The sequence below is a fragment of the Podarcis raffonei genome, chromosome 9, assembly GCF_027172205.1.
Source record: "Podarcis raffonei isolate rPodRaf1 chromosome 9, rPodRaf1.pri, whole genome shotgun sequence".
In the NCBI taxonomy this organism is placed as follows: Eukaryota; Metazoa; Chordata; class Lepidosauria; order Squamata; family Lacertidae; genus Podarcis; species Podarcis raffonei.
In genome coordinates, this window is record NC_070610.1 from 5,207,074 (window position 1) to 5,221,539 (window position 14,466).

General features: G+C 41.0%; 1 protein-coding gene across 4 annotated transcripts in view; it reads left to right on the forward strand.

Annotated features, from left to right (window-relative positions):
• HTT (huntingtin) overlaps window positions 1-14,466 on the forward strand; it is a 115,047-nt gene that overhangs the window by 45,528 nt on the left and 55,053 nt on the right. For all 4 annotated transcript variants that reach the window (XM_053403377.1, XM_053403374.1, XM_053403376.1 and 1 more), the window contains 12 exons: window positions 2,973-3,175; window positions 3,734-3,860; window positions 5,174-5,301; window positions 5,924-6,034; window positions 7,680-7,757; window positions 7,847-8,070; window positions 9,246-9,324; window positions 9,969-10,130; window positions 11,189-11,244; window positions 12,070-12,218; window positions 12,762-12,898; window positions 13,689-13,805. In XM_053403377.1, the coding sequence (XP_053259352.1) occupies window positions 2,973-3,175; window positions 3,734-3,860; window positions 5,174-5,301; window positions 5,924-6,034; window positions 7,680-7,757; window positions 7,847-8,070; window positions 9,246-9,324; window positions 9,969-10,130; window positions 11,189-11,244; window positions 12,070-12,218; window positions 12,762-12,898; window positions 13,689-13,805 (1,571 nt within the window). The remainder of the gene's footprint in view (window positions 1-2,972; window positions 3,176-3,733; window positions 3,861-5,173; window positions 5,302-5,923; window positions 6,035-7,679; window positions 7,758-7,846; window positions 8,071-9,245; window positions 9,325-9,968; window positions 10,131-11,188; window positions 11,245-12,069; window positions 12,219-12,761; window positions 12,899-13,688; window positions 13,806-14,466) is intronic.

Sequence of the window (14,466 nt, forward strand, 5' to 3'; positions counted from 1 at the left end):
ACCACGCGCTCAATCACCTTGCCCAAGAATGGAAGAGTTGAGACTGGGCGATAGTTGGCCATACTGGCCGGGTCTAAAGATGGTTTTTTAAGAAGCGGTTTAATGACCGCTTCTTTCAGCGGATCTGGGAATGTTCCCTCACAGAGGGAAGCATTCACCACCCCGCAGAGCCCATCGCCCAGCCCTTCCCGGCTTGCTTTTATTAGCCAGGATGGGCAAGGATCAAGGAGACAGGTGGTTGGTTTCACGCGTCCAAGCAGCCTGTCCACATCCTCGGGGGTAACGGATTGAAATTGATTCCATGCAACTTGACCAGACAGAGCTCTAGCACTCTCCCGCCCCAGCCCTGCTCCCACGTTGGTGTCTAGCTCCTTCCGAATATGAGTGATTTTATCTGCAAAAAACTTTGCAAAATCGTTGCAGGAGATCTTGGGGTCTTTACAAGGCCCCGGTGGTAAAGGTGGTTCCGTTAAATTGCGAACCACCTGAAAGAGTCTCCTGCTACTATTTTCTGCAGATGCAATAGAGGCGGTGAAGAAAGTCTTCTTCGCCGTCGCTATCGCCACTTGGTAGGCTCGAAGTTGAGCTCTAACCTGTGTCCGGTCAGATTCGGAGTGAGTTTTTTGCCACCGACGCTCTAGCCGTCTCAGCGATTGTTTCATCGCCCTCAGCTCCGAAGAAAACCACGGGGCTGTCCGGGCTCCATGCAATCGGAGAGGGCGCTTCGGAGCCAGACAGTCGATAGCCCTGGTTAACTCCGCATTCCAGCGGGCCACCAGGGAATCAGCTGTAAGGCCATCAACATGGGATAAAGCATCCCCTACCACTCTCTGGAAACCATCTGGATCCATTAAGTGGCGGGGGCGGACCATCCGAATTGGTCCCACCTCCCTGCAGAGGGGAAGGGTTGCGGAGAAGTCCAGTTGCACCAGGAAGTGATCTGACCATGGCACTTCTTTTGTTTCACTTTTACTTAGTGTCAGATCACCCACGTCACTAGAGGTGAACACCAGGTCTAAGGCATGTCCATGACTATGAGTTGGGCCAAACTTATTCAGGGACAGCCCCATGGAGGCCATGCTTTCCACGAAGTCCCGAGCGGCCCCTTGTAAGGTCGTGTCGGCATGGATGTTAAAATCCCCTAGGACAACCAAACTAGGTGTCTCCAGGAGAAAATCCGCCACGACCTGAAGCAGCTCAGACAGGGAATCCTTGGTGCAGCGGGGAGGTCGGTACACCAAAAGGAATCCTGTACTGCCCCTATTGCCCAACTTCCAGAACATGCACTCAGAAAACTGGATCTTCCCAGTAGGACGCCTGGTGCAAGCTAGTGACTTCCTAAAAATCACTGCAACCCCCCCTCCCCGCCCACATGACCTGGGTTGCTGTGTGTAAGAGAAACCTGGTGGGCAAGCAGCGGCAAGGACAGGCCCATCTGCTTCCTCCAACCAGGTCTCTGTCACACATGCCAGGTCAAATCCTCCATCCACAATCAGGTCGTGGATGGCAGTGGTTTTATTCATCATTGACCTGGCATTACACAGCAACACCTTCAGGTCATGTAGGTTTCCCCTGTTGATTCCAGTATCCATCCGGTCAAGGCCAGACCCGGAGGCAGGGATAGTCTTCAGACAACGACTAAACCTGCCTCCTCGGTAATGACATGATCTGGTCTTAGCGTAACTCCGCCTCCTGCCCATGATCACCGAGATCGGATGTCCCAGTACCGCTCTGGCAGGAAGGTAAACGGCATTTCTGTGCGCTGCTCTGGTTTCTCCAGAAGCAGCTTAGTCCTGCTGGCCACATGACCCGGAAAAACTGTCTGTGGACAAATGCCGGCTCCCTCGGCCAGTAAAGCGAGATGAGCTCCACAACCCCAGAGTCGTTCGTGACTGGACTTAACTGTCAGGATTCCCTTTTTATAGATGAGTTTGGATTTGATATCCCGCTTTATCACTACCCGAAGGAGTCTCAAAGCGGCTAACATTCTCCTTTCCCTTCCTCCCCCACAACAAACACTCTGTGAGGTGAGTGGGGCTGAGAGACTTCAGAGAGAAGTGTGACTAGCCCACGGTCACCCAGCAGCTGCATGTGGAGGAGCGGGGAAGCGAACCTGGTTCACCAGATTACGAGTCTACAGCTCTTAACCACTACACCACACTGGCTCTCTATACTGGCTCTCTATACTAGTTATACTAGCTACTGGTCCATTTCCAAGCACAATTAAAAGTTTTTTTAAATATATATATTTTAATTTTCTTTCTTCAATAAATAAAGCATTCAGATAACATCCTGCGTTTTACAACATATGCTTCAGTGGAGGTCTTTGGGGAGTAAGGTGCCCTGGGTGACACTGCCTAATTTCATTGGTAGGGACAAATAGTTATATTAAAATGTGAAGAGGGCACTATTTATACTTTGTTCCTAGGTCCCGTCCCACCTCTTGTGCCCACCGGCCTGTGTGTGTTGTTGCTTAAAACACCAAGTGGCAGGGGGTTGGACTCGATGGCCCTTGTGGTCTCTTCCAACTCTATGATTCTGTGATAATAAGATCTAACTCATCTGTGATTTGAAGCTGCCTTATCAGAGCTAAGTCAGACAATTGGTCCATTTTACTCAGTTTCGTCTACACTGACTGGCAGCAGCTCTCCAGGGTTTTATGTCAGGGTCTCTCTCTGCTGTACCTGGAGATCTGGTGATTGAGCGTAGAACTTTCTGCATGCAAGGCATGTGTTCTACCACTGAGCTACAGTCCTTCCACTAAAAAGAGGAAGGCTTACTCATTTATCAACCATGTGTTTTACACACACACACACACACACACACACACACACACACACACACACAGCCCATGTGTGATGATAGGTAGATAGATAGAGTGAACTCTGGTAAGGGACATTTACCTAATACATATTCAAGACTTCTTCAATATATAATTAACTTAAGGAATTTGCTGCTTGTTGCGATTTCAGCTAGTGCTTCAAAATCTTTGAAAAACCCCTGGACTACTGAAGAGGACGCTAATGCTGGTGGTGCTAAACAGGAGGAGCCTTGGCCAGCTCTAGCAGACAGAACTCTTGTCGTTTTGGTAGAGCAAATTTTTTCCCATTTACTGAAGGTCGTTAATATTTGTGCTCATGTAATGGACGATGTTCTTCCTGGTTCAACAATAAAGGTATGGCTTTGTTTTTTTTAGTGATATTGCTAAATACTTAAGAGGCAATAGTAGTATATGCTTTCCCCATTTCGTTAGGAATAACTGAAGTGTCACAAAGTAGTGCAATTAAATAAACTCCAGTGTTGTCACTCGGCCACCCAGAGTCAAATTTGGAGGGCTGGGAGTGGGGAGAGAGTAAGGAAAAGTCCCATCAGATAAGCAGATGTTGCTTTTTATGGCATTGTAGTTGCTCTCAGTTAAAGGTATTACACTACTATTGTCTCAGTTAAACGCTACTATTGTTTATGGTTTTTTTCATAATTAAAATAAATAGTTCAGTTAGATGCAGAAAGAGTTTCATCTGTTCTTTATAAAAAAAATTGTTATAATTAGGCTCTAAAGTTTTTTAAACACTTATCTGAAATGTAATGATTTGCAGTTTATGCCATTTATATGCTAAAATGGTTAATGCTAAGGAGATTACAGATTGGCATGTTCCTTCTTTTCCTGCAGCATTTTGTTAATGTGCATGGTGCTCTTTGGGAACATAGTTGATTTTTTTCTACCTTTTTAAAGGCAACTTTACCATCTCTAACAAATCCACCTTCTCTGAGTCCAATTCGGCGCAAGGGAAAAGAGAAAGATGTTGTTGAACAGACATCTGTACCAATGAGCCCTAAGAAGAGTAGTGAAAACAGCCCAGGTAGGTAGGATGAGTCTGTCAAGCTACACATAGAATAGCCAATTAAAATTTTTGTATTTTCCAGTTCAGTCCCCCCCCCCCCCGCACTGTCCTATTTCTGCTTATATAGTACAATATTTGGAAACTCTGTATCTTTTTGTTGAGTTTTCTGACAAAGCTGTTTCTTTCTAATCTTGTAATTGTTTTATAGTCAGAATAATGGGTACACATGAAGCTGACTCATTTATTAGGTTTTTCATAGCAGGAATAAGATGGTTAAATATAAAGGCCAGGTTTGCAAGTCACATTAAACCATCGTTTCTTTTTTTAAAAAAAACCTATGATGTAAGTGATCAGCCTTGTGGAGTCCCCACCCCCTGTGGAAATTTGGTGAGTGTAGAAGGGTCTGCAGAGTGCAAAAGAGAGGAAGGAGAAGTCTCTTACACAAACAGACACCTGCTCACACCATGTTGGACCTCTCCCTGCTTGATGTCTGCATTTGCACAGAATATGCTTACTGTGAGAGGGGAGTTATTTTTTTGTTTTCATTTTATTACGTGTTTTGTTTTCTCATTTTTATTTTTCTGTTGTGAACTGCCATGGGATCTTTGGATGAAGGGCAGTATGCAGATTTAATTAATAATACTTTTAAAAGTATTATAGGGAAAAGGCAAAATAAAATTGATCACAGATTCATAATAATACTACATGCCCATAGCAGTTTCAGATTTTGGTGGGATAAGGAAGGGTTAAATGGGTTGGGTAATGATCATTTCAGTTCTCCAACTGCTGGGCCAAATACAGCCAAGATGGCCCCATCTGTACTTGAAAGAACCCTGTCGTTTGCAGAAGTGCAACTAAGGGGGGAACTAAAGAACGGAATCCCCCCAAAACAGTCCTGTGAAGAGCATGCAAGTCCCACTTAGAGTCATAGAATTGTAAAGTTGGAAGGGACCCCAAATGTCATCTAGTCCAACCCCCTACAATGCCGAAATCTCCACTAAGGCATCCATGACTGATGGCCATCCAACCTCTGCTTAGAAGCCACCAGAGTCTACCACCTTCTGAGGGAGTCTGTTGCACAAACAGCTCTTACTGTCAGAAGGTTCAGTCAGAATCTCCTTTATTGTAAATTGAAGTCATTTGTTGCAGTCCTGCTCTCCAGATCAGGAGGAAATCAGCTTGCTCCTTCTTCCATGGGACAGCTCTTTAGATATTTGAAGTGCATATATATTTAATCCACAAAGTGATTACACAGAGAATCGCCGTCATCTCTGGAGGTCAGTTCTAAGAGTTTAACACTAATAGAAATATATATATTTTTCATTAACAAGCTCCCAGGCAAACTGATGCTTCGGGTCCTGTTCCAACAAGCAAATCGTCAACACTGGGTAACTTCTATCACCTCCCTTCATATCTCAAGCTGTATGATGTTTTGAAAGCTACCCATGCTAACTATAAGGTACTATCTCCTCCTGCACTTAAATCTATCTTCCAAACATAGTGTGTCTGCATGCTCTGATGTTACTGAGTTAATTCATATTGTAAATTATATTTTCTTAGGGTTCCAAGTCATAGCTTAGCAGCAAACATTAGAGAAGCGTATTTTTTGTTTGATTTCTTGAGCCCACTTGCTGCATAAAAACAACATACAGAATACCTAAATGAAGCATATTAAATTTAATCAACAAAATTAAATGAAGCACAGCCTTATTTCCAAACCTTTTCCTGCTTAGCTTTCAGGACCATGGGTTTCCAAATTCTGAAGCTCCTCCATCCGTCTGGATGTCACCTTTCTTACTTTTCTAGCTTTGTTTCTATTTCTTTAACATAGACAAATGCAGTGAAATTAAGCAAATAAGGATTTCCCACTCCTTTTTCTTTCTGCGTGGAAATGCTTCAGTTCCTAAATTATTTTTTTAGTAGGTTCTGTTTTTGATAGCAATCCTATGCCTGCCTATTAGTCTGTTGATAAGTAGTTTGATGGGGTGTATTATCAGATAACTGGTTGCAGAGTTTTACAAGCTTGCTAAATGGTTATTATGCTCTTAATTTATTATTATTATTTTGTATCGGTGGATAAGGTTACACTGGATCTCCAGAACAGCAACGAAAAGTTTGGTGGATTTCTGCGGTCTGCTTTGGATGTCCTCTCTCAGATTTTAGAGCTTGCCACTCTTCAAGATGTTGGAAAAGTGGGTTAATAATTACTTGTAATGCTTTTTAATGACTGTGTCACTACATCAACTAGAGAAACAAGTCTTAATCATTTTACAAGTTATCCTCAGACTGGATGTGATGGTATATTTTGTTAAATAATTCCTGCCCCTATTGGTTGGTACCAGAAGTTGGCTTTAAAGATTTGGACTTCTATCCTAAGAACCCCTTCAACCTCTTCTGTCCATGCCAAGATTTTTTTTTACATTTCTTTCTACTTTCAAATCCCCAAAAGTGGCTTAACAAGCAGCCTATCAGACTCTTATAAGAATGAAATGAGTCAGAAGTCTCAGTGTACACGCAAAGCTTGTCAGGTAGTTCAATGGGCCATGATTTTTGACAGAATCTAGGAGTGTGTTTGTGTGCACACGTACACCACAATGATGTCAGTTGAACTTAAGTATATGTAAACAAAGCTACGATTTGCTCATTGTTGGATCTGCCTATTCTATTTGGGGATCAATGTGTCCCCTGTTTCCAGACACAGCCCTTGTGTGTTGCATGATAAGCCATCTTTGAAACTCTGGAGAGGTTCCTTAGCAGTCTCCAGAGCAGCTGGAGGAGGTGCTATTAGAGTAGCGGTGCAAATGAAAAATAGCACTGCTTTCCATTTCTGAATCATAGGAACAAAGGAAGCTGCTTTTATACCAGGGGTAGGGAATCTCTCGCCCGGGGCCCAAATTTAACTCACCATGGCTCACAATTTGGCCCGTGTGTGGCATCTGTTGTGGGGCAAGTAAAGACACAGATGGATTGGCTGCACAACTGCATTCCTCATGGGGGACTCTGATCACACGGCCATTCTCTGCAGAAAGCAGCGTTGAAGTCCATGCCCATCAGCTGACGAATGTTGCCTCTAACCCTCCTGAATGGGTTGTGAGACTGAGTTTCCCCATTGGGAACCTGATCACGCAGTCAGTCCCTGCAGAAAGCACCTTTGCCAGCCCTACACCCAGCGCTTTGTGCTTAGGAAGTACAGGGCAAGAGATTTTGACAGCTGAGTGAGATAGCTGGGTGGCTAATGGACAGGTAAGCTGGCCCGCAGGGGTGGGGACAGATGGCAATCTGGCCCGTTGGCCCAAAAGGTTCCCTGCTTTGTATTGAGTCACACCATTGATCCATCTACTTCAGTATTGTCTGCAGTGACTAGTAGCTCTCCAGGATTTCAGACGGGTTTCTCCTATCCCTACCAGGGGATAGACTAGGGCCCTTTCTATATGCAAAGCAGATATTCTACCACTGTCCTTACAGATACCCTTAGATTTTAGGTATGCTTCACTCAGTATATGCCATCACAATGAAATGTTTAAAATACACAATTTTGAAGGACTATTTACAAGTGTTTTCACTGATCTACTTGCTGAGGTAACATTACAGAATTACAATTACTTTATAAATGCCCATGTAAAGAAATACTCTGGGAGCTATGTCACTATTATCATTGATAACAATATTTATTCTTTGTTTTCTGTTCCCCTCCTGTTCCTTAATTTAATAGTTCAATATAATAAAATTGATGTGACAATAACAAGCTCCTCACATCATGTGATGTGTGTGTGTAGAAGTATCTTTATAAATACAGTCTGGCTAAACTGCAACTTTTTGAAATTTCCCTGTTTATAGTATGTTGAAGAAATTTTGGGTTATCTGAAATCCTGTTTCAACAGAGAACCAATGATGGCAACTGTATGTGTGCAACAGGTAAAAAGGAAAAAAAATGTTTTCTTTCAACATTCTTAACCTTGTCTGAATTTGCCTAATTTCAGACTTCTTTTCCCATTTCCCCCTAGTTGCTAAAGACATTGTTTGGCACCAACTTGGCATCACAATACGATTGCTTATCTTCAAATCCTAGCAGATCCCAAGGCAAAGCCCAGCGCCTAGGCTCTTCAAACTTGAGGCCCGGTCTTTATCATTATTGCTTCATGGCTCCTTACACACATTTTACACAGGCACTTGCTGACGCAAGCTTAAGGAATATGATGCAGGCTGAACAAGAACATGATACTTCTGGGTAAGAGTAACTTTTATCCTTTTATTTCAATAGTATTCCTTTATTTACATTACAATGGTTCCGGAGCCCCGTTCGCATCCTGAAGTAAACGTAATACGCGACTGTGCGGGTCACGTTTCGCGTCTGTACATGCGCAAGTGGTGCAACCCAGAAGTAATGTACTCCGTTACTTCCGGGTCGCAGCGGAGCACAACCCAAAAATATTCATCCCGAAGCTACTTCAACCCGAGGTATGACTGTATATCTACCTACACACACACACACACACACACACACACACAGAGAGAGAGAGAGAGAGAGAGAGAGAGAGAGAGAGAGAGAGAGAGTCCTTGTAATGCATAGATGAAGAGAAGCAGGATATAATACACATTTTACTGCAGTCCTATGCATGCGTACTAAAAAATGAGTGCCACTGTGTTCAGTGGAGCTCACTCCCAGATAATTGTGAATAGGATGACTGTTACAGTGCAATCTTGTAGTTATCTGCTAAGAAGTAAGACTTACTGCCATGTAAGGGACGTCAGTGGCACTGTGGCCTAAACCACCAGGCCTCTTGGGCTTACCTATCTTAAGTTCAGAAGTCTTGAAGCCCAGGAAGTTAAAGCCATTCACATTAGCCAGCATGTGGGCATGCAAGGAAGGTCACACATGCGCTGCGCTGCCAAGTTTCTGAGGACGCGGTCTCTACTCTTCTTTCCATGGGTTCATAGATTCAGCAACAGGAGCTCAGATTTACTGTTTAAAGTTGTAACTAGACCACACCAGCTGGAGCCCTCTGAAAACAGAAATTCATTTTTTTATGACACCCATGGATAAAGCTGATATTTTAAGGCCAGGAACAGGAGGAAGGATTCAGAAGCCAAGCCCAAGCAGGTCACCTGTTAAATTATTTGTGTATTTACTGCACTTGTGGTGCTCCTCTTGTGTTGCTATTATTATTATTATTATTATTAATATTATCAATATTATTATTATTATATTATTAATAATAATAATATTAATATAATATATTATTATTATTATTATTATTATTATTATTATTATTATTAATAATAATAATAATAATATACCGACCTTCCTCCAAAGATCACAGGGTGGTTTCCACTACTCTCTGCAATAATATAGGTATTTTAAAATAAATGTGCACTAATAATAAGTATTTTTGTTTTCTATAGGTGGTTTGATATATTGCAAAAAGTTTCTACCCAACTAAAAGCTGGTATGTCAAGTGCAGTGAAGAATCGTGCTGACAAGGTACGAGCAGAAATACATTTCTAAAGCTGTTGCTTGTTGCATTTTATTCATTATGGTATTGATTTTTGTTGTTGTCACTGTTACATGGATTTTTATCATGTTTTAGCTGAAAGGAACAGAATTAGTTACATAAATGCAAGTATAAAGACAGAAATTTTCTGTGACAGCAGCAGACCTTTTTCTTTAAATGCAGGACTGCCCCATTCACTGATACAGAGGCATGTAGATCAGAGGAGATAAACCTTTTTTTTCTGTGGTTTCCTTTGCCACAGACACAGAATGCTTTACCTCCCTACCCCCAGCCCAAGCAGGGCTCACTTTCATTATTAGAGCTCAATTGAGGGGGAAATATTTTGCATTGAAATCCTGTAAACCACAGCAGTCCCTGCTTTATTAAAAAATCATGGAAGACTTGCCTATAAAGAAATGAGGTTGACATTTTCCATTCTAGTTTGACCTAAGTGTTTCTAAAACGTTTCAATCCCAAACCCTGTGCCAGCTTTTCACAAAATAGATTTACTGGAATTATTGGAACTGGGCTTGTGATCATGACAGGAAACCTTTTGTCACTTTAGGTTGACAATTAAATGCAATATTTTCACACTGGAATCCAATTTAATTCCTGCATTTCCCCCTTTTCATAGAATATTATTCATAATCACATTCGTTTGTTTGAGCCCCTTGTCATCAAAGCATTAAAACAGTATACCACAACAACATCTGTACAGCTGCAGAGGCAAGTTTTGGATCTTCTTGCACAACTGGTTCAGCTACGGGTTAACTATTGTCTTCTAGACTCCGATCAGGTATGTCCTTCAGTTTCGCTTATGTGGAATTGATTAAAGAGGAGTGGCCATTTTTGTTCTTACTCATATTGACATAATGTATGATTATAGACTAATAAGCTTGCCTTATGACTTCAGTGGAGAAGATGTAATTTGTGTTAAAGAAAAAAAATCATGTCCTTATTTTCTGAAACCTAATAATTTACTCTCGTTCTTGGTTTGGCTGACTGCCACTTCACCTCCTTTGAAATAAAGCATTGCTGCAGACTGTGCTTTTGGGTATACTGTATATATTAAATATGGTGGAAGCTTTTACTCAATATTCATTGAATTCAGGATCCTGCAGGATGTAGAAAATGGCCTGTGTACTCCTGGAACAGTGGGGAATATTTGCCTTCCTACTTACTCCAGAGGGCTGTCTCCTTCCCCGAAAAGTGTTTTGGCTGCTCTGTTATCATAGACACATGTGTGGAAGCAGTAGGCAGGGTCAAACAGGGGTGCCGTGTTCCTGCCACTTCAATTGCTCGTTCTTAGTTTTCTCAGGTTTTCATTGGTTGTGGTTACATTTTCCCTTCCCACCCCCACTCCTGACCATGTATACTTCTAATGGAGGAAACTCTTTCATTGCCAATTCTGGACTAGGAAACCAGGAAGCTTCTTCCCCTAAGTGGTGTCAGAAGTGTCTTCATACCACGATGATGTACAGAGAAACTGACCACGGCATTGGCAGGAAAAGGGAACTTTATAGTAAATTTAGAAACACATTTGGCAACTGGAATATTGGTCGCTACAAGAATTGTTCATTTTCTTTTTAGCATACAGGCGGTGACCATTTTGCACACATCCCAAAAATGTGCAACCACTGCCACACGAGTCTGCTGGGGGGCGCACGCCAGGAACAAGCCCCATGTAAATTGTATTTGTGCAATAATATGTACAGTATGTGGAGTAATATGAACAGCAAGTAGTTGTTTTAAAAAGCCTGATCAGGTGTTTAATCCCAATGCACATTAAGTGTTTTGACTTGTTAAACTTTTGGTGGGGCATAAATTAATGCAGATTTTTTTGTTTGTTTGCAGGTTTTCATTGGATTTGTGCTAAAGCAGTTTGAATACATTGAAGTGGGACAGTTCAGGTATAAATCAAGTCTCATACAGGCCTGTGGAATTATATGTATAAAAATTTGAATGCAGGTCCAATTTTTAAATGATTTTCATTTTTCCAAAAATTGCTTCCTCGTGGCAATTGGGGGTAGATGAGAAATTACATCCCTATTAGAAGACACCTGAAGGCAGCCCTGTTTAGGGAAGCTTTTAATGTTTAATAGGTTATTGTATTTTAATGTTCTGTTGGAAACCGCCCAGAGTGGCTGGGGAAACCCAGCAGGATTGGCGGGGTATAAATAATAAATTATTATTATTATTATTATTATTATTATTATTATTATTATTATTATTATTACTATTGCCAAGACCTCCCCCCCCCTTTCTGCACCATAGCAGTTGTGTCACTAAATGGGGAGCATTGGCGCAGATCCCCTCCCCATTCAAGTAAGGGTAATACCACTTAATTTGCTTTCAGTGGTGCTGATATGTCATCAGATCTGGATATGTAGCATCATTATGTCATCGCAATGTATGATCCATAATTGGCTGAGATCATGCAATGGGAGAGGGAAATGGCATCAAAAGGACACAAAAACAGTCGTTGCCTTTTTCATTTTTAAAAATGGGAAGTCATCCTCCCACAACCAAGAAAGAAATTAGATCACAGGGATGATTTTCCCTCATTGCTCTGCATTTAGGAATATTTAAATTATAGAGTTATTAGGCTTAAGATTCTTTTGTCATTAGCTGAATCTAGTTCTCAGCTGTTTGAGCCTCCAAAACTGAGTGGTCCTCCTTCTTCTGGAAGTTTCAGAAGTCTCTTAAAATATTTCTCTTCCTTTTTCTCTCTCTAGGGAATCAGAAGCAATTATTCCTAGTATCTTTTTCTTCCTGGTATTGTTGTCTTATGAGCGCTACCACTCCAAACAGATAATTGGAATTCCTAAAATTATTCAGCTGTGTGATGGGATAATGGCCAGTGGAAGGAAAGCCGTTACGCATGGTAATTAAAGAGTAAAGTTGCAAAACTAATGTTTGGTATATCAAGTGCTAAAAAGTTGTAAGGGTTTTGTGGCACTGGATTTGAGAATTATTCCAATCATTATAAAAATTTGCAGGAGAATTTATGTGCTTTCTTTGCACATAACCCTTTTCCTCCTTTTAATAAGGGACTTTATGCAAGAAACTTTTCACTACCAGTTTTTGACCTATTCAAGAAATACTCTTCTATTGGGAAGAATATTTTTGTCACTGTAACTGTGTTAGCTAAGTTCTTTGCCATCTGGGTGTGTGGTTATTCTTTATTTACAAGAGCTAGATCATCTTAACCGTAACCTTTTAGTTTCTTGCACTAAGCAGAGATAAAAGGCTTGGCTTCTGAATCCTTCCCCTTACTCCTGGCCTTAAAATACAAATGTCATAAAAAACACACATTAAAGATACATTAGTCCTAAGGTTTGACAGCAGAACGTCTATAGTTAAGAGTTTATATGTTTTAGTTCTGTTACATTTTAATTTAAGATTGATATTGTACCTTCTTTTGTAGCAATACCTGCTCTACAGCCCATTGTTCATGATCTGTTTATATTAAGAGGAGCAAACAAAGCTGATGCTGGAAAAGAACTGGAGACGCAAAAAGAAGTGGTTGTCTCAATGTTGTTGAGGCTTATCCAGTACCATCAGGTAAACTGTGTGGGCATTCTTGTAGGCTAATTAGTATGTCCATTTTTGTTTGGAATGGTTTGGGCTGAAGGTCTTGAATTCCATGTTATGTTCCTTTCTGCGACAGTCTTCCAGTACCTTGTATATTTTTTCTGTAGGGAATTTTTTTTAATACATTTCTATATTTTTTATTCTTCGTTTGAAATGCTTTTATCTGCCTCTTGCTCGTAAGGGTTTCAAGGTAACTTAAGAATCCATAACATCAATAAAAAACAATTTGAATAAAATATCACAATATTTTATATTTAATGCAAACTACTGAAAGAGGATCAGTATTAAAATAGCAAAATTAATTATAGGCAGTCACTGAATGCTTGAGGAGTGCTTTGTTTTGTTTTTTATTTACTTGTTTGTTTATTTGTTTACTTTGTGTGTGTGTATTCATATTCTTTATGCTTGCTTATAATTTTGCTTACTTATTTGTATTTTTGTTTATTGATTGATTGGCACCATGTGTGTCTTGAGTGCACACAAGTGGGGAGCTGCCTTATACATTACAATGCATTATAGGAAACACTGGGACCACTATGAAAAAAGCAGCCTTTCTATTTTTCTCTCTTTTTGCTGAGGCTGACACAGAAACACTCTGTGTAATGTCCTGAATAAATTTATATTGCATTTTGGGGAGAAAAGAACATGGGGAATGCTAGAACATTTCTGTCAGACAAGCAGGGAAAGAGAACGGAAAGGAATAATTTTCTAATGATATAAAGGAATGTGGCATGTTCTGAGATTTCTTATTTATCATCAGGTGCTGGAGATGTTCATCCTAGTATTGCAGCAGTGTCACAGAGAGAATGAAGACAAATGGAAAAGATTATCCCGACAGATAGCAGACATCATTCTCCCAATGTTGGCAAAACAGCAGGTTAAAACTATCAGTTACCTAAACTAATATATGCTTATATGTTCCACTGTTTGTTTGCAATATGTGGTGTTTCAACTTGCAGTAGGCTTGTTAAGTGTGCTGCAACTAAAACAACAGGCAAACTTGTCGCATCTTAAAGACTAACAAATTTATTATGATGAATTAAAATCCAGCAGTTTTTACTGCAGTCTCCTTTGGAAGTTCCTTTGCTCCAGGATAGCCACCTTAAGGTCAATTAATAGATTAAGTTCAAATAAATAAATAAATAAATAACCCTGGGATCATGAAATATCTCTCTGCTGGTTTTTATGTATTGTCTTGGTTGATGTCAGGCTCGTGCCCATTTGTGGGCTGGCAATCTGGCAGCTTTTGATGGGGAAGTGGCAGTTCCAGCCACCCAATCCCTCCTGTGATGGGTGTCCCCCTGGGGTCAGATGGGGAGGGCGCAGGCTTGTTGCTCAAGATGCAGCTGTGGCTCCACATGTGGGAGCAGACTCGCACTCTCCAACACAGCGCATGTCCGCAAGTTTGGCATTCCAATAAGCCATGGGAGGCTTGTGCATAAGCTTGCCCTGCCATGCCTTTAAAAGCTTTGCTGGTGACTGTGAGAACTCATTGAGCAAAGCTTCCTTATGCTTTTGAACTTTTCTTGTTTTGATCT